This window comes from Sus scrofa, chromosome 2 (assembly GCF_054392235.1).
Source record: "Sus scrofa isolate SSC_HxYL_T2T_F1_AM1 chromosome 2, Sscrofa_HxYL_maternal_Yorkshire_Landrace_v2.0, whole genome shotgun sequence".
NCBI lineage: Eukaryota > Metazoa > Chordata > Mammalia > Artiodactyla > Suidae > Sus > Sus scrofa.
This window is the reverse complement of record NC_139384.1, coordinates 11,140,316-11,161,403: the sequence shown is the minus strand read 5'-3', so window position 1 is coordinate 11,161,403 and position 21,088 is coordinate 11,140,316. Positions and strand designations below refer to the sequence as shown.

Here is a 21,088-nt window from a genome sequence, read left to right as displayed (position 1 = left end):
CAAATAATGGCTGGCCTATTTCTTCACTTCCTGGGACTGCTCTGGATGTATTTGTTAGCCACACAAAATCCAGCATTTGGAAATTCATATATTCCTATTGCAACACTAACAGGATATCCATTTGTGGCAGCTTCTTTTGTGAGTAAATCATCTACTTTAATTGTTATTCATTAATTTATTCATTGAATTTAATAAATATTTCTGATCCCAGTAGCATGCCAGAGATAGAACACTAAAAATGCACAATTCCTATTTTCAAGGAACTCATACCTAGTTGAAAAGGCATATATCAAGATGAAAAAAACTTAGAGTCTTACCAGTCTATTTTCTTCTGCAATAAGAGTCTATTTTGTTAGATAACCACTTTTTACATGCTCTTGGATATGGGGGATAATGCTAAGATGCACAAGGGGCATTTTAGGAAAATGGAACAGTGGTGATTGTTCCACTACACATAGAGCTTTTCTTTTCCCAGTGGGCCAAGCAAGATGAGAGAACGTAATTGAAATAGCGGCATATATAGGACTTGTATATAGGAAAGAAAAATGAGATCTTTTTTACTATGTTCCCAAGAAGCATTTAGTATAATTTAACAGAGATTTCTAAAGTAAATTTTGTCTGTTAGTATGATGAGTGATATGCCATTGTCTCCACAACATGCTGAGTAAAACTCTCAATAATAATAATACATTTGAAATTTGGTCATTCAACTAGAGTACCCGCTATGTGTCAGGTGCCTGTTCTAGGTGTGAGAAATATATCAGTAAACAAAACAAAGATCCCAGCCCTTATGGAGCTTTATTCCAGCAGGGGATTGTATGTTAGAAGATGATGAAGCTATAAAAATAAAAAAAGAAAAGGTTGAATAGGGTAAGACAGAATGAAATTTATGGGAAAATAGCAGAGGAACATGGGTTATCATTTTTAAGTGAATAGTGTAGGTAGACCTCATTGAAAAATTACTACTGATAATCTATTATTATATAGCAAACCATCACAAAACTCAGTGGCATACAATTACAGGTATTTATTTCTTACTTATATCATCTGTAAATCAGCAGAGATTCAGTTCTCTAGACTGGAACTAGCTAGACTTGACTTCAAGCTATAGGTCAGGTGCAGATATGTCCATATGTATCTTATTCTCCTTAGACTAGTGACTACTGAAGGCATATTTTCCTCACTGTGAAAACCAGGAACACAAGAGGTCAAGACTAGTTAGACAAGAACGTTTCAAGCCTTTGCTTGGCTTTTGTTTACTAACATCCTAGCCAAAGCAAATAAAATGGCAAAGCCTTTAGTTGAGAATCAGAGAAGCATAGTCCAACCAACCATGAGACCATGGAAAGAACTTCTGTATAATGTTATTACCTGGAAGTAAGGAACTGTGACCAATAATTCAAACTACCATGGTGATATCTGAACGAAGACTTGCAAAAGTCTTGGGCCAGATGTGGGGAAAGAACATTTTAGGACAGGAAACATCCAGAACAAAATCTTCAAAGTCTCATGTGCCTGCATTGTACCTCAAAAAGTATGGCAAATATTGCTGAAGTAGAGCTAAAAACAGCAAATGTAGCAAAAAAAGAGGTCAGAAAAATAATGGGGGACAAATAGTATAACACGTTTTAAGCCCCTATAAGGATTTTGGCCCTTGTTATAAAATGGAATTAGAGTGTCTCATGAAATTAGCATTTAAGGTACTGTTAAATCATCTGGCCTATGTTTTCAAAAGATCACTTTGGGCGTTCCTGTGGTGGCACAGTGGGTTAAGGATCCAGCATTCCTACAGCTGTGGTGTAGGCTGAAGCTGCAGCTCACATTTGACCCTGGCCTGAGAACTTCCATATGCCACAATGTGGCCAAAAAAAAAAATTAAAAAATTAAAAGATCCCTTTGGCTGTTGTGTTAAAAAAAAAAAAAAGAAAAAGAAAGAAAGAAAAAGAAAAGAAACAGTGAAAGGACTCAGAGACTTTTTAGAAAGTTACTGGAAAAATCCTGGTAAGTCCCAAACAAGGTTGATAATAGTGAAGGGATGAAAAGTAACCTGTTGAAATAGAGTAAATTGAATATCTTGATAGATTGGGTGTGGAACAAGAAAGAGAGGAATAATGCTGGGGTTTTGGGTGAAGCTAATACAAGGAATGATTTATCAACTGATACAAGGAAGCCGACAGGTAGAGCTGGTTTTCAAGGAAGATAAAACTGAGTGTGCTCTGAATACAATGAGTTTGAGATATTTAATATTCAACTGGAGAGCTGTAGCCTCTTTGATATAGAACCTAGAGTTTTGAAGAAAGAGCTAGGCTTAAGGTACAATGAGTTTGAGATATTTAATATTCAACTGGAGAGCTGTAGCCTCTTTGATATAGAACCTAGAGTTTTGAAGAAAGAGCTAGGCTTAAGGTACAATGAGTTTGAGATATTTAATATTCAACTGGAGAGCTGTAGCCTCTTTGATATAGAACCTAGAGTTTTGAAGAAAGAGCTAGGCTTAAGGTATAAGTTTGGGAGTCACTGGCAGGTAGGTATTTGAAAGCCATGTGACTGAATGAGATGACCAAGGATGGGAGTGAAGATAGCAAATATGACCAAGGACTGGAGCTGCTCTGTCCAGTTCGGTAGCCACTAGTTACATGTAGCTACTGAGCCTTCAAAGTACAGCACTGAGAAGTGCTGTAAATATAAAATACATACCAGATTTCAGAAATTTGATATGAATAAAGAAAATGGTAAATATATCATTTTATATTGATTCTATGTTGAAATTACAGTCTAAAGTAATATGAAATATATTAAAATCAATTTCAGTATTTTTTATTATTTTCCTTAATGTAGTACTGGAAAACTTAAAATTTACGTGTATCCCTTGATTGTATTTATATTGGATAGCCCTGGACCCAAGTATTCTGACTGAGGACAGTGGCATGATTAAATTGTTCTAATATTTTTCTATGAGTAGTAAGAGATTAGATTGGAGAAAAGGCCACCACAGTTCATACAAGAAAAATGAGGGCCTTAATTCAATGTAGGAGTGCCAAATATATAGGTTCTAAGTGAAAAACAAATGAGTCAATGGTATTAGTATCTCAAGTAATATTCTGATTAAGAACTAGGTTGCTATTACATAAATTATATAATTTACATGTTATACATTATGTTAGTTATGTATTCATATTATGTGAATTATATTAAATTATCACATATATTCATATTTATCATCTGAAAGTAGCATTTTAAATTATTTAGAATTTTTTGTTTAATTCACAATTTTCCTAAGACCACTATTTCCTTTGTTAGTATATATTTTAGTTTTACTCAAGAAACATTTATTTACTAAAAGAAAAATAAATGTTACTTAATCTCACTAAACTTACACTTCAGACTAGGAGACATTCTTTTATTCTTTAATTTAAAAAAAATTAAAAAAAATGTTTTGGAGTTCCCATCATGGCTCAGTGGTTAACGAATCCGACTAGGAACCATGAGGTTGCAGGTTCAATCCCTGGCCTTGTTCAGTGGGTTAAGGATCCAGTGTTGCTGTGGGCTGTGGTGTAGGTCACAGACGTGGCTCAGATCCCGCATTGCTGTGGCTCTGGCATAGGCTGGTTGCTACAGCTATGATTAGACCCCTAGCCTGGGAACCTCCATATGCTGTGGGTGCGGCCCTAGAAAAGACAAAGAAAAAAAAATGTTTTGAGTCTATCAAGTTCCAGACAGATTGTAGGGGAGAGGAAAAAAAGAGGAACTTTGAAGGTATTTCTAGTTGAGAGAATTACACGGATGCTATTCTTAATCAAAAATATTTAATTGAAAGAAAAAATATTTAATTAGTATGAGTTCATTTCTCATCTCTTCAAAATGCCTTCCTTATTTTTAATTATTTTTATGAACTCTTCATAGGAATGTTAGTTCTGGCTCTTATATAATGCTGCTAACATTATCTGTGTCCCTATTTCTAACATGAGCAGGAAGACATTATAATTATTAACACTTGCATGGGGTTATTAAAACATTGAGTCAGGAGTTCCCATTGTGGTTCAATGGATTAAGGACCCGACATAGTCTCTCCAAGGATGAGGGTTCAATTCCTGGCCTTGCTCAGTGGGTTAAGGATCCAGCATTGCCACAAACTGTAGTGTAGGTTGGAGATGTGGCTCTGATCTGGTATTGCTGTGACTGTGCTATAGGCCTCAGCTGCAGCTCAAATTTGACCCTTTGCCCAGGAACCTCCATATGTCACAGGTGCAGCCATAAAAACCTTCAAACAAAAGAAAACATTGAATCAAAATATTAATGAGAACAAAATCCATTTTGCCACTCAACATAAGACAAATCCAGGGGAAAATTGCTGATGGTGAGTTGGATTTGATACATTAGCTCCTAAAATAATTCCCTGATTTATCTAAAGCTGTTGGAGAGAATGTTCTGGGCTAGGTGCTATGGTTTTCCTGCTTTTTATTTTTTTCAAATGTTTAAATAAAACATACACACACAAAGGTCCAAAATAACAATTGTACATCTTAATTATCACAAAGTGAATATATCAGTGTAACAACACCCAGTCAGAAAAAAAAAAAACAGAAATAACAACACCCAGTCAGAAAAAAAAGAGAAATTCTAGCACCTCAAAAGTCCCATTCATGTCCCTTCCAATCAGTAACTTCTCCATCCTATCCTAGCCATTAACCTGACTTCTAATATCATATATTACTCTTATGTGTTTATAAAGTTTATATTAGTAGAATCAGACAATGTGTATTATTTTGTATCTGGCTTCTTTGCTCAATTTATGATTGTGAGATCCATCCTTGTTATTGATATAGCTGTAGTTCATTCATTGGTATTGCTGACTCAGTATTCCATTGTATTAATCTACTATGGTTAATTTTTTTAATCTAACAAATGGACATTTGGGTTGCTTCCAGTTTGGAGTATTACAGTACTTCCAGTTTGGGCTATTAGTAACTTATGTGTACAAGATTTTAGTTGCACATGTACAGATAGAGCTTTCAGGTATATACACAAAAATGAAATTATGACGGAGTTCCCATCATGGCGCAGTGGTTAATGAATCCAACTAGGAACCATGAGGTTGCGGGTTCGGTCCCTGCCCTTGCTCAGTGGGTTAACGATCCGGCGTTGCCGTGAGCTGTGGTGTAGGTTGCAGACGCGGCTCGGATCCCGCGTTGCTGTGGCTCTGGCGTAGGCCGGTGGCTACAGCTCCGATTCAACCCCTAGCCTGGGAACCTCCATATGCCGCAGGAGCGGCCCAAGAAATAGCAACAACAACAACAAAAAAAAAAAGACAAAAAAAAATGAAATTATGAGGTCTAAAGTTATGCACATACTCAACTTCAGCATGTAATGCTAAAGTTTTCCCACATAGTTTTGCCAGTTTACACCTTCATTAGCAGGCAATGAGAATTAAACCGCTGTTCTGTATCCTCAACAGTACTTTCTATTGTCAGTTTTCTTAATTTTAGTCACTTTGGTTAGTGCTTTTAAATTTGTAGTTACTATACAGGAGCATCCAGATACATACAACAAATATTAACAGACATAAAGGGAGAAAATGATGGGAATACAATCACAGTAGGAGACTTTAATACCCCACTCACACCAATGGACAGATACTCTAGACAGAAAACCAATATAGCAACAGAGATCCTAAAGGAAACAATAGAAAAGTTAGACTTAATTGATATCTTCAGGGCACTACATCCAAAAAAATCAGAATACACATTCTTCTCAAATGCACATGGAACATTCTTAAGAATCAACCACATATTGGGACACAAAGCTAACCTCAACAAATTTAGGAGCATAGGAATTATCTCAAGTATCTTCTCTGACCACAACGCCATGAAATTAGAAATCAACCATGGGAAAAGAAATGAGAAAAAACCTACTTCATGGAGACTAAACAACATGCTACTAAAAAACCAATGGGTCAATGAGGAAATCAAGAAGGAAATTAAAAACTACCTTGAAACAAATGATAATGAAGACACAACCTCTCAAAATCTATGGGATGCTGCAAAAGCAGTGCTCAGAGGGAAATTTATAGCGATACAGGCCTTTCTCAAAAAAGAAGAAAGATCCCAAATTGACAACTTAACCCTCCACCTAAACGAATTAGAAAAAGAAGAACAAAAAAGACCTAAAGTCAGCAGAAGGAAGGAAATTATAAAGATCAAAGAAGAAATAAATAAAATAGAGACTCAAAAAAAAATAGAGAAAATTAATAAAACTAAGACCTTTGAAAAGGTGAACAAAATTGACAAACCCCTGGCCAGACTCACTAAAAAGAGGAGAGAAAGAACTCAAATAACCAAAATTATAAATTAAAAAGGAGAAATCACAACAGATACTGCAGAAATACAAAAAAAACCATAAGAGAATACTATGAACAATTACATGCCAACAAATTTAACAATCTGGATGAAATGGACAATTTTCTAGAAACTTACAGCCTACCAAAACTGAATCAAGAAGAAACAGACCAACTGAACAGACCGATCACTAGAAATGAAATTGAAGATGTCATAAAAACACTCCCTACAAATAAAAGTCCAGGATCAGATGGCTTCACAGGCAAATTCTATCAAACATTTAAAGAGGAACTGGTGCCACAGTAACACTAGATCCAAGCTGCATCTGCAACCTACACCACAGCTCATGGCAATGCTGGATCCTTAACCCACTGAGTGAGGCCAGGGATCAAACCCACATCCTCATGGATGCCAGGAGGGTTTGTTAACCACTGAGCCACAACAGGAACTCCAAGTTTAAGTAAGATTAAAAGTGCCTCTATTTTCATAGACTTCACTTTCTTAGTGAGGAGACAAAAAGTTAGCAAGCAAGTATTTAAAATCTCTTACAGTTAGGAAGTGTCAGGAAGAAAATAAGCAGCATCCTCTTCTAAAGGATAGTGATTGACCCTAGAGCAATCTTTTGGGGTGATAATCTTTCTTAATGCTCCAAGCACATTGTTCTTGGCTCTATTCCTTAAACAAAGATTTCTCCTCTGTCAAGTGCTTGTATTTCCTCTCCCTAGAAAACTCTTTCTTTCCTCTAGTTTTCAAGACTTCATATCACTCTTAACTCAGCTTTCAAGTTACTCTTTCAAGAGACCTTGGAGTTCCTGCTGTGGTGCAGTGGGTTAAGGATCTGACTACAGCAGCTGGGTAGCTGTGGAAGTACATGTTGGATCCTTTAGTGTTGACCCAATGAAATAGGTTAAAGGATCCAGCATTGCCAAAGCTACAGCATAGGTCACAGCTGAGGCTCAGATGCAGTTCCTGGCCTGGGAGCTTCATATGCCATGGGTGTGGCCATTAAAAAAGAGAGAGAAAGACCTTGTATTCACCTATTTAAGGTGGCCCCAGTTATTCCCTTACATATCAGAAGTACTAGCCTGACAAATATGAATGTACTAATAGAGAAAATAGGAATATCATAAATCAAGGTTTTCCTTGCCATGCTGCATCCCATCAACTGGTCTCCATGTCCTAAGTCCTCCTTCACAGTCCCACTAAATTGGGAATTAACACCTTTGAAACCGTTGGTTACCTACCTGTAGATAATTTGGCATTTATTATTGCTCATACACCTTTTTGATGTCTTAATGGATTATCAGTCAGAGCTAGAACTGCAAAAGAAAATGAATGTATGTGCTGTAGCATCTGTACTTTGTGAGAGGCCTGTGCAGCATGTGATAAATAACTATAGCAATTTTATTTATGACTTTGACTTTGCCTGATATTACAAAAGTAAACATTGTCCTGATGGTCATTTTCTTTTTGCTGACTTTTATGTTTTGATTTTTCTGGGAGACTTTTTGGAATGAGACTGTCAAATGGAGGAAGTCCAGGATGCCAAGGAGGAACAGACTGTTCTCTTGCTATATAGAGAATATCTAAGATAAGCAGCTGGAAGACAAGGAAGCACCCATTTCAAAGTTCTGGAAAGAATCCCAAGTAAAATATGTGGAAATAGAAAATGAAACAGAAAGAAATAAAAGTCAATAATATCTGCCAATTGTCCAAATTTGGGGCCCTATAGTAAGGTGCTTATTTCAGTGCAGAGTTTTGTAAAGAAAACAGGGCCACTTTAATACTTATGGGAGTAAAGAAACTGGTATAAAAATTGGAGCCTTTGTAAATGTGGGACTTCCCACAGATGAGAAGATGTGGAAAGAAAGTTGGAGGATCTTAATAAGGATCACTAATTACTCCTGCCAAGGCACTGGCATGAGTGGACAAGTTGAGACTGCAATTAAATCTGAGAAGCCCAGTTCTGGGACAACAGAGTAGGGTTGTAAAGGGAAGGTCATGGAGCAGCCTGGAAACCACAGTCTCCGGAAGATAAAATGAAAATAGAGAAGAGGGAGGAAAAAAAAACAGCCACAGTTGCCATGTCTGTTCACTATGACTTTCTGAGGGTAATAGTTTCTATTTCCCTTCTCCCTTTGAAATATTGCTTGAGATTTTCTCTTAGACTCTTACAACCAAAAACCATAAAATGAATTAATTCTGGAAAATACAGTTCTGAGCATTGGTGAAAATTGTAGAACCAAGTTGAATACAAGTAATTCAGTGAATTACTTGATATGTAACTATTACGATAACAATGTAGTAACACAAGGTGGAAAATATTATTCCCATTTACCAATGGAAAAAAAAATAATAGGTTAAGTAATTTCTCTTGAATCACATAGAAAGCAACGTGCAAAGAATTCAAGTTCAGGTCCTTCTGACCCCAAAATGCTATTTAGTATCGAAATGTTAATGGCCCATTTTTTCTGGGGAAAGAACATTCCTTTCCACTAATACTAACTGAATAGTCTACTTTTTATGCTGTGGAAGTTTCCATGCAGACATAAAAGTTGCACCAAAGGCAAAAATAAGTTCTGATGCACTGTAACTGCTATCTCTATAACAAGTTTTAGGAAATGATGGATGCTACTCATTGTCATTGAAGACATTATATGATTCTTATATTTAAATACATAAAATGTACTTTAAAAACAGAGCAACAACGAATCAAAACTGAACATTACATTCGCAAAAACTGAAAAGAACTCAAACATTAAAAAATGGAAACTGGAGTTCCCGTCGTGGCGCAGTGGTTAACAAATCCGACTAGGAACCAGGAGGTTGCGGGTTCGGTCCCTGCCCTTGCTCAGTGGGTTAACGATCCGGCATTGCCGTGAGCTGTGGTGTAGGTTGCAGATGCGGCTTGGATCCCACATTGCTGTGGCTCTGGCGTAGGCCAGCGGCCACAGCTCCGATTCGACCCCTAGCCTGGGAACCTCCATATGCCACGGGAGTGGCCCAAAGAAATAACAAAAAGACAAAAAAAAAAAAAAAAAGGAAACCATCCAGCCAAAAAAAGAAAAGAGAAACAAAGAATCAGCTGGAAAACAAGGTTGAAAATGGCAATAAGTGCATATCTATCAATAATCACCTTAAATGTCAATAGACTGAAAGCTCCAATCAAAAGACATAGAATGGCTGATTGGATAAAAAAGCAAAAACCTTCAATCTGCTGTCTATAAGAAGCTCATCTTAGGGCAAAGGAAACATATAGATTGAAAGCGAGGGGGTGGGAAAAGATATTTCATGCCCATGGTCAAGACAGGAAAGCAGGAGTTGCAAAACTCATATCAGACAAAATAGACTTTAAAATGAAGGCCATAAAGAAAGACAAAGAAGGACACTAATGTTTTAAGGATCCATTCAAGAAGAGGATATTACAATCATCAATATATATGCCCCTAATATAGGAGCACCCAGATACTTACAACAAATACTAACAGACATAAAAGGAGAAGTTGATGGGAATACAATCATAGTAGGAGACTTTAACACCCCCGTCACATCAATGGACAGATGCTCTAGACAGAAAATCATTAAGGCAACAGAGATCCTAAATGACACAATAGAAAAGTTAGATTTAATTGACATTTCAGGACATTACCTTCAAAAAAATCAGAATATACATTCTTCTCAACTGCACATGAGAACATTCTTAAGGATTGATCACATACTGGGGCACAAAGCTAACCTCAACAAATTTAAAAGTACAGAAATTATTTCAAGTATCTTCTCTAACCACAATGGCATGAAACTAGAAATCAACCACAGGAAAAGAAATGAGAAAAAACTGACTGCATGGAGACTAAACAACATGCTACTAAAAAACCAATGGGTCAATGAGGAAATCAAGAAGGAAATGAAACAATACCTCAAGACAAATGATAATGAAGACACAACCACTCAAAATTTATGGGAAGCCACAAAAGCAGTGCTCAGAGGGAAATTCATAGCAATACAGGCCTTCCTCAAAAAAAAGGAGAAAAATCTCAAATCAGCAAATTAACCTACCATCTAAATGAATTAGAAAAAGAAAAATGAGAAAAACCTAAAGTCAGTAGAAGTAAGGAAATCATCAAGATCAGAGAGGAAATCAATAAAATAGAGATTTAAAAAAACAATAGAAAAATCAATAAAACAAAGAGCTGGTTCTTTGAAAAGGTAAACAAAATTGACAAACTTCTGGCCAGACTCACCAAGAAGAGGAGAGAAAAAACCCAAATAAACAAAAATAAGAAATGAAAAGGAAGAAGTCACAACAGATACTATGGAAATTCAAAAAAACTATGAGAGAATTCTATGAACAAGTTTATGCTAACAAATTTGACAACCTAGAGAAATGGACAACTTTCTAGAGACTTACAGCTCACCAAAACTGAATCGAGAAGAAATAGATCAACTGAACAAGACCAATCACTAGAAATGAAATTGAAGATGTCATAAAAACACTCCCTACAAATAAAAGTCCAGGACCAGATGGCTTCACAGGTGACTTCTACCAAACATACAAAGAGGAACTTATACGCATCCTCCTTAAACTTTTTCAAAAGGTTGAAGAAGAAGGAACCCTCCCAAAGACATTCTATGATGCCACCATCACCCTAATTCCAAAACCAGACAAAAATACCACCAAAAGGGAAAACTATAGGCCAATATCTTTGACGAATATAGACACAAAAACTCTCAACAGAATTTTAGCCAACCAAATTCAACAATATATAAAAAAGATCATATACCACCACCAGGTGGGATTCATCCCAGATGCACAAGGATGGTTCAACATACGCAAATCAATCAACATCATACACCACATTAACAAAAGAAAAGTCAAAAACCACATGATCATCTCAATAGATGCAGAGAAAGCATTTGACAAAGTCCAACATCCATTCATGATTAAAACTCTTACCAAAGTGGGTATGGAGGGAACATACCTTAAGATAATAAAAGCCATTTATGACAAACCCACAGCAAATATAATACTCAATGGAGAAAAGCTGAAAGCCTTCCCACTAAAATCTGGAACAAGACAAGGATGCCCACCCTCACCACTGTTATTCAACATAGTATTGGAAGTCCTAGCCACAGCAGTTAGACAAACAAAAGAAATAAAAGCATCCAAAAGGAAGTGAAGAGGTAAAACTGTCACTGTATGCAGATGACATGATACCATGCATAGAAAACCCCAAGGACTCGACCCAAAAACTACTTGAACTGATCAACAAATACAGCATAAAGTAGCAGGACATAAGATTAACATTCAGAAATCAGTCGCATTTCTGTATACTAAAAATGACATATTAGAAAAGGAATACAAAAATATGATACATTTTAAAACTGCACCACAAAAAAAATCAAATACCTGGGAATACACCTGACCAAGCAGGTAAAGGACTTATATGCCAAGAACCATAAAACATTAATCAAGGGAATTAAAGAAGATGTAAAGAAATGGAAAGATATCCCATGCTCCTGGGTTGGAAAAATTAATATTGTAAAAATGGCCATACTACCCAAAGCAATCTACAGATTCAGTGCAATCCCTATCAAATTACCCATGACATTTTTCACAGAACTAGAACAAACAATCCAAACATTTATATGGAACCACAAAAGACCCAGAATTGCCAAGGCAATCCTGAGGAACAAAAACCAAGCAGGAGGAATAACTCTCCCAGACTTCAGGCGATATTACAAAGCCACAGTCATCAAGACAGTGTGGTGCTATACCAAAACAGACATACAGACCAATGGAACAGAATAGAAAACCCAGAAATAAACCCAGACACCTGTGGTCAATTAATCTTTGACAAAGGAGGCAAGAACATAAAATGAAGAAAAAACAGTCTTTTCAGCAAGTATTGCTGGGAAACCTGGACAGCTGCATGCAAATCAATTAAACTAGAACACAGCCTCACACCATGCACAAAAATAAACTCAAAATGGCCGAAAGACTTCAATATAAGACAAGACACCATCAAACTCCTGGAAGAGAACACAGGCAAAACATTCTCTGACATCAACCTTATGAACATTTTCTCAGGTCAGTCTCCCAAAGCCACAGAAATAAAAGCAAACATAAACCAATGGGACCTAATCAAACTGACAAGCTTTTGCACAGCAAAGGAAACCCAAAAGAAAGCAAAAAGACAACTTACAGAATGGGAGAAAATAGTTTCAAATGATGCAGCTGACAAGGGCTTAATCTCTAGACTATAGAAGCAACTTAGACAAATCAACAGCAGAAAAGCCAACAACCCAATGGAAAAAATGGGCAAAAGACCTGAATAGTCAGTATGAGTGAAGTAAGTCAGAAAGAGAAAGACAAATACCATATATCACTTGTATCTGGAATCTAATATATGGCACAAATGAACCTTTCCATAGAAAATAACATCAAGGAGAGTAGACTTATGGTTGCCAAGGGGGAGGGAGTTGGATGGATGGGGTGCTTAGGGTTAGTAGATGCAGACTATTGCCTTTGGAATGGATTAGCAATGAGATCCTGCTGTGCAGCACTGGGAACTATGTCTGGTCACTTATGATGGAGCATGATAGTGTGAGAGAAAAGAATGTATACATGTATGTGTAACTGGGTGACTGTGCTGTACAGTAGAAAACTGACAAAACACTGTAAACCAGCTATAATGGAAAAAAAACAAAAATCATAATAAATAAATAAATGCATAAATACATAAAATGAAGCTTAAATATTTTCTGAATGAGGTATTTTCTATTACTAAAATCTTTTTAACATTATGTTTAAAGGACTCGCTTGCAATATCACTAAGATATAATATTGTCTAGTAGTAAATTAATCAATGATACATATTTTCTTGTAATTCCCCTTGTGGGTTTGATAAATTATGATTGACAAAAATTAAGTAAAATTTAACACTCCTTTTGCCCCACTCCTTGTCACTCAAGGAGCCTACGATTGTCTTAATGGCCCCCCAAAGAATCAAGGTGATATTCTTCATATTACAGCATTCCAGAATTCTCTTACTCTTTAAGTTAGTATATGTAGACATAATGACTTGGTATTAATAAGTGCGATTTTTGTTTCCAGTGTATCCTCTCAGGAGTCTTTACAGTATTGTTAGAGAGGAAGCGTTCAAGGTTCTTGGTAAGTCAGAATGTTTGTAGGAACTCTGGAGATAAGTTTTATTTGCCAAAAGGAGAGTCCATAAGGAAGTAGCATTGTCTTTAAGTCACTAGAAATCTATCCAAACTTTTGGAGCATAAACTTTTAAGATATAAAAATTTAAGTTCCTATTGAATTTTTATCCAATTACTGAAATCTTTGTTATATTTAATTAGCCACAAAAATAACTCAGGATGTTTGAAGTCAATCATGAAGTTAAATTTCTACATGACAAATATTTAATGCAAATTAAAATGTTGGTTATGACACATATATTTGATTTCTTGAAGTGACCCAGTATCTGTTATTACCTTTTTTATTTTCTTCTTCACATTTCTCAGAGCTTTTGATTGTATGATGGACACTGTGTGTGAGATATTGTAGAGTCTGGATTATGTTGATTTCCTTTAGAGAGTGCTGGGTTTTATGTTGGCAGGTAGTAAAGTGTATAATAATAATAATAGAGAATAAAGGGAAGAAGCAGAAGTATATTGGAGCAAAGTTCGATATACTATATAAATTTAAGTTAGCACAAATCCAAAATATTATTTTAAATTAATACACTAATTAGAATTCTCATGGATTTGTTACATTTTCCATGAAATCATACAATATTAATTCAAAGACCCTAAATATACAATAATGTAAAAATACATATTTTTAAAGTTCACGGTGGAAATAAAATTTTTAAAAATATTTTATTAACACAAAAGAAGGTAGAGAAGGAAGAAAAAATGTAAAAAAAAAAAGGACAACCCAAACGTATCAATAATCACATCACATGTAAATAGACAAATACTACAATTAAAAGTCCAGTATTCTCAGAATGGATAAAAATAGTAATGCCCAACTATGAGTTATCATTAATAAGCTCAGTTTCAATATAATGACAAATACAGATTATATATAATAGAATAGAAAAATATATACATGAAAAGAAAGTATATGCACAAGCATAAGGAAGCTTCTGTGATTATATTCATACCAGCCCAATAAACTTCAAGATATAACATATTACGATAAATAAAAAGATACATTTCAATAAAAGGAAATGTTATTTTAATAAGAATACATAATGAGACTGTATCTATGACTGGGTCACTTTGCTGTACAGTAGAAATTGGCAGAACACTGTAAATTAGTAATAATGGAAAAAATAAAAATCATAAAAAAGAATACATACTGCCACAAACATATATATACAATATTACAGCTTTAAGATAAATAAAGCAAAAACCAAAGAAATAAAAGGAGAAATAAAAAAAATCCACAATCATAATAAATTTTTGCATCTAAGTAACTAATAGAACAAGTGGACAAAAAACAGGTAGAAAATTGAAATAACATTTGATCTAGTTGACCGTTATAGGATACTACACACAAAGACTACATACAGAATGCTACAGAATACATACTTTTAAAATGCACATAGAATAGTCACAAAGATGCAATATATTTGAATTAGAAAAAATATTGGTAAATTTCACGATTGAAATATTACAGAATAAGTTTACAAAGGAGGTAGAATTAAATTAAAAATCAACTATGTGTCCAAGAAATTATCCAAATATTTGAAAATTGCATATTTTTAATAAATAACCAACCCATGGATAAAAAATCGTGAGAGAAATTAGGAAATATTTTGAATTATACCACCACATATAAATTTTTTTTCTTTTGCTTTTTAGGGCTGCACCTGCGGCATATGGAGATTCCCAGGCCAGGGGTCCAATCAGAGCTACAGCTGCTGGCCTACACCACAGCCACAGCAACATCAGATCTGAGCCACATCTGTGACCTACACCACAGCTCACAGCAACGCCGGATCAAACCCGCAACCTAGTCAAACTCGTTTCTGCTGTGCCACGACAGGAACTCCCACCACATATCAATATTTTTGAGACACAAAGCAATGCTTGAGGGAAATTTACAGCTTTAAAAGCATATATTAGAAAAGATGAAAGGATGAAGTCCAATTGTTTAAATTTCCAACTTAAAAAGTTAAAAAAGAGCACATTTAACACAAAGTAAATAGAAGATAGGAAATAATAAAGATAGGAGCAGATGTCAATAAAATACTTAATAAGGAAAACTAGCAATGTTGAAAACTTTTTCTCTAAAAATAAACCCCTGGTAAGACTGATCAAGAAAACTGAGAGAAAACATGAACTAACCTTTATCAGGAACAAAATAAATATCACTACAGATGGTAAAGACAGTGAAGAAATAACAAGAAAATGACATGAACAATGTTATGTCAGTAAATTTTGAAGATACAGTTTACCAAAAAGAAATAGAAAACTCAATATCCCTGTATCTGTCTGTTAAAGGAATTATATTAGTCACTAAAAATCCTTCCATGAAGAAAACTCCAGGCATGCATGATTTAAATGGCAAATTTATCAAGGATTTAATGAACAAATACTATCACATAGTACAAAATATTTCAGAAAATATAGGAGAAAGAACACTTTCCACTGATTTTTTGGAATCCAAGATAATCCTGACACTAAAATTTGGCAAGGACCTTAAAAGAGAAGAAAAACAGAACAAGTATCCATCATGAATGCTGATGTCAAAATACTTAAAATATCATAAATCATATTTGTTCTTATTTTTTAAAAATCGTACTGAAGTGGAATTTATTCCAGGACTGCAAGCTTGGTCCAACATTAAAAAAAAAATCAGTGTAATTCAACATATTAGGGTAATTGAAGAGATAACACTAATATAAAACACACTTGATTTTTTTTTTAACTCTCATCAAACAAGCTGTGAAGGGGAACTTCCTCAACCTATTGAAGGACACCTACAAAAAAACCTATAACTAATATACTTAATGGTGAAAGACTGAATGAATGCTTTCCCCTAAGATCAGAAACACTGCAAGTACGTACCATTTCACCACATTTATTTAATATTGTACAGGAGCTCTGATTCAATGCAGTAAGTCAAGAAGAAGATATAAAAGGCATAATGTTTGAAAAGTTAGAAGTAATACTTGTTTTGTACACAGATATCCTAAAACATCCTAAGTGCTCTGCAAAAAAAAAAAACTTCAACTAATAAGAATTTATCAGCATTGCAGAATGAATACAAGTTCACTACATAAAGAATCAATTATATTTCCATGTATTGAAGATAAAAAATTGAAAACCACCAATTACAACTAACTGCACATAAATATAAAACACTTAGAAAATATTTCCCCTAAATTTTAGTGAAGTATTTTCATTACCACTTAATAGAAAACTACAAAACACTGCAGAGAGAAATTGAGTAATATCTAAATTAGGTATGTTTACAGATGGAAAGATATAAACATTTTTAAGATGTCAGTTTTCTCTCAAATCATTTTATAGATTCAATACGATCCCAATAAAAAACCCTAAGAGGACTTTTTTCTAGATATTGGTGAGGTGATTTCAAAATCTATATGGAAATAACCAGAAAAAAAAGCATATACTACTTGATTTCAAGACTTATTGTACCAGAGTCAAGACAATATTAATGTGTGTGCTCACATAGGCACATATATATATATATATACACACACACACACATTTAATCTGTGTGAGATTAAATATATGTATATATGTATGTATTACATACATTTTACATTATATTACATTCTTATATATATACATTATGTATGTGTGTGTGTATACATATGCATTACATTCTAGTCTTATCACACATGTTTATTAATTCATTTTTGACAAAGGCACCACTATAATTCATAGGGTCATTTAGACAAATGGCTCTGGAGCACCTGAATATACGTATGGAATAAAATGCCCTTTGACTTCTACCTCATACCATACACAAGCTAATTTGATATGGATTATAAATCTAACCATTAAACTGAAATTATAAATTTTCTGGAAGTAATAGAAGAAATTCTCTGTGATGTTGGGGTAAGTTAAGACTTCTTAGAAAGAACCTAAAAGCATAACTCATGAAAGAAAAAGCCGATAAACTGGACATAGAAATTAAAATCTTCTGCTTTGTAAAAAACATCAAGAGTTCCCTGATGGCCTAGTGGTTAAGGATCTGGCATTGTCACTGCTATGGCACAGGTTGGATCCCTGGTCCAGGAATTTCCACATGCCATAGACGTGGCCAAAAAACCAAAAAGATAAAAAAAGACATTATCAAGAAAATTAAAAACATGCTACAGATTGGGAGAAAATATATGAAACTCATATATCTGACAAAGGACTTGCACCCAAAATATACAAAAGAAATCACTATAGTTCAGTATTAAGAGGACAAACAACCCAATTAAAATGGGCAAAATTTGAGCAGATTCTTTACAAAGAAAATCTATACATGATCAATAAACAAAGTTGCTTGACATCATTAGTAATTAAGGAAATACAAAAAAAAAAGAAATTAGTAATTAAGGAAATACAAAATACAAAAAATACTAATTAATTAGTAATTAAGGAAATATATTACTGAAATGAAAAAAACTCTTTAGTGGATGGCAGGGTCAAAGGGAGTAGCTGATCCCCTACCTCACACTTTTTAATTGCTGTATTGGCCTTTCACATAGTGCCACTTCAAGTTGTTCTTTTTTATTTCTTAACAGAATGGGGTTTGGGGAGGTTTTTTTTTGGGGGGGGGAGGGTAGGTTTTTTGAGGTTTTTTGTGGGGTTTTTTTTCTTTCTTTTTTTTTTTTTTTTTTTTTTTTTTGCTTTTTAGGGCCAAGCCCTGCGGCATATGGAGGTTCTCAGAGTTACAGTTGCCAGCCTTCACCACAGCTACAGCAATGCAGGATCCAAGCCATGTCTGCAACCTACACCACAGCTCAAGGCCACGCTGGATCTTTAACCCACTGAGCGAGGCCAGGGATCACCATGTCCACATGGATACTAGTCGGGCTGGTTACCACTGAGCCACAATGTGAACTTCCGAATGGAGTTTTTTAAAATTCTGTTCACATGCACTTGTTTGTCTTCCTTATTAGTCTGAAAGCTCCTTGAGTACAGAGACCATTTCTTTTCTACCTCTTTATCTACTTAACAGAGAGCACAGTTCCCATGATACAGATTCAATAATTATTTGTCAGTTAAGGAATAAATACATGAATTCTACATCAAAAGTTTTGTTTTCTCTAAAATTGTTCAGTCTTATTGGTATCCTGAAAAGTCTGCAGTTCTGACAGCCCTTTTAATGACCTTCCCATTCTGGAAAGATCAGAATTTATATAAAATCTTCCACATGAATACACTTGCCAGTGATGCATATGGATAACTTCCAATGACCAAGTGATTCTTTTTATCTATTCCAGATGCCCTATACTATAATATTGAACATCCTAAGTGCCTGCATTTTAGTGTTAGGTCTGCTTTTACTATTACCTGAATTTTTAATATATGGTTTATCTTCAAAACGTATTTGGCCTCACGTAAGTACCATTTTCTATGAGAATTTCATCACAAATTTAGAATTAAATTTCCAAATGAGACTGTGGATGTATGTGTACTTACCTATATAGGCTTGTTGCTGTGGAGAGCAGGAGGAGCTAGGAGAGCAGGAAGCTGGGAGTCAGTCCTAAGCAAATAGTGTAAGAATTGCCATAGGTCCAAGCCTTCTCTGTGGAGTCCTGTCCTGCTCTATCTCATCTGGCCAGGGCTTTTCAGAGGTTATAATAGCTGGGCCTTTGACCAAGACCTAGAAACCAATTTTTCTGAATTGAGACCCATTGATGTTGCTTGTTTTTAAATTCCTAGCCTAATTCAGCAAAGCACTCCTTACTTCAACATCCCCAACTCTTGGTCAATTAACTAGTTCCAAAGCATTTGTTAGTTTGCTCTTTGCTGAATTTTATTTCTAAGTAGCTTTGAAAGCAACTGGGATTGCAGACTTCCTCAAGGAATGATGTATGTCACTGATTCAATTAAAGAAACAACCTTAGAAATGAGCTTAGAGCTGCTAGCTCAGGGTCACAGGGCTGGTCACTTATAGAATATTGTTCCCAATCAGGATGATTTAAAATCCAAGTTATTTCACTGCACGAAATTGAGCCCTAACAAATCAATTAAATGGCACATCAAAGAAACAGCTTATTGTTGTAGAGGATGCTAATATTTGATGACACATACCTTGAAGGATCCCTCAAAGAGAAATTTTAAATAAATATAAACCTCCAGATATTGCTTAAGATTATATTTGCATAACAGGAATGTCTCATTTTACTGGACTGGAGTACAATTACAGTCTTAATTCTTTTGTTTTCCCAATTCTTCTCTTGAACCACCAATGTTCATATTAGCAAGAAATCTACAATCTTCCTGTTGAGGTCCCTTCCCTGTTTACCCTTTCAAGTTATTCAAAAATGTTGAGAGCCTAAAGTTCAATATTGACTCCAAACCTCTAGTTGATAGAATCCTGGAGCATCTCAGCAGTGCACCAGCATGCCTGTAATTTCCATTGCCATAACTTCATTTACTATTAAATGGTGTCAATATTGAAAACTGATCCCGAAAGCCATGGTGACCTTGTCACAAAGTGCTTTTGGTCCCTCAGGCTTGGGTTTCCAAGATTACCAATTCTATATTCTTGTTTCCAACCCAACTATCCTGCAAGAACTTGGGTCTACTGGGGCTTCCAGTCAGAGGCATGATCCCAAAAGGAAACCAACTACCCCTGGGACACACATACCCTTGTGTTGAGCCTAGGTCACAAATCCAAACCTCCTCTTCCTTCACTGTGAACTCCTCTCTATGGCCCTGTCTAACAGTAGGTCTATTTTAAACCTTAAATAAATTCTATAGCGCTGAACCTTGAGTGTCCCAATTCCATCTTCTCCAGAAATCTATTAGCCTCAATGAAAATGTATTGACCTTATCCATAACAACGAATGTGAAAACACAATGTCACATCCATTTGGTGACATTTATCAGCTTAAACTAATCCTCAATAATTATTAGTTATTATGATGATAAAATAGAAATATATGTAACCATAGTTGAAGGTGGGAGGTATAGTGAGCACTTTTTCTCTTCTATTTGCCATCTTTCTGCGATTTTATCTTTATTACTTTTAAAGTGTTAACATATAAAGATCTGTAAGAAATGGGCATTTTCTTTTTGAAAACAGAGAGCTGGTAAAGTCCTTTCAGACGGTTTGCTCCTGTTCAGCATCTTGGACTTGTCTGTGACCTGTACCGTGGTCAACTGGATGTACAAAGCAAAGTATAGCAGATAATAAAGATGGGTGAGCATCTCATTTCTTCCTTGGTGAGTCAGAAGGTATCAGCTTCTGTTATTAATCCTGTTTGAAGAACTAAGGTTTTGATAAGAAGTGTAACTAGTGTCCTCTCTAAGCTGCAGTTATAGGTAACTGAAAACACTCTGCACTAACCCTCATATACTACATGGTTTCTACACAACCAAGGGTAAATAATTTTCCCAAGCAAAGGTGTCTTATATTATAGGATATCTTTATATTCATACCTCATAGGAGAATAAGATAGAAGATATATGACTTTCTGGATCAGGTCTGATTCCACAGATATTCCCCTGGAAATCTTTGTGAAGGGTGTTGCCAAGCATAG

At 35.2% G+C, this 21,088-nt stretch overlaps 1 protein-coding gene across 1 annotated transcript; it reads left to right on the top strand.

The window, feature by feature from the left end:
• On the top strand, positions 1-20,771 carry LOC146405095 (membrane-spanning 4-domains subfamily A member 12-like). Its single transcript, XM_085011013.1, has 4 exons — positions 1-138; positions 13,450-13,506; positions 18,821-18,937; positions 20,632-20,771. The coding sequence occupies exons 1-4, from the start codon at positions 7-9 to the stop codon at positions 20,737-20,739; spliced, it is 414 nt and encodes a 137-aa protein (XP_084867139.1). The 5' UTR covers positions 1-6; the 3' UTR covers positions 20,740-20,771.
• The last annotated feature ends 317 nt before the right edge of the window (positions 20,772-21,088 follow it).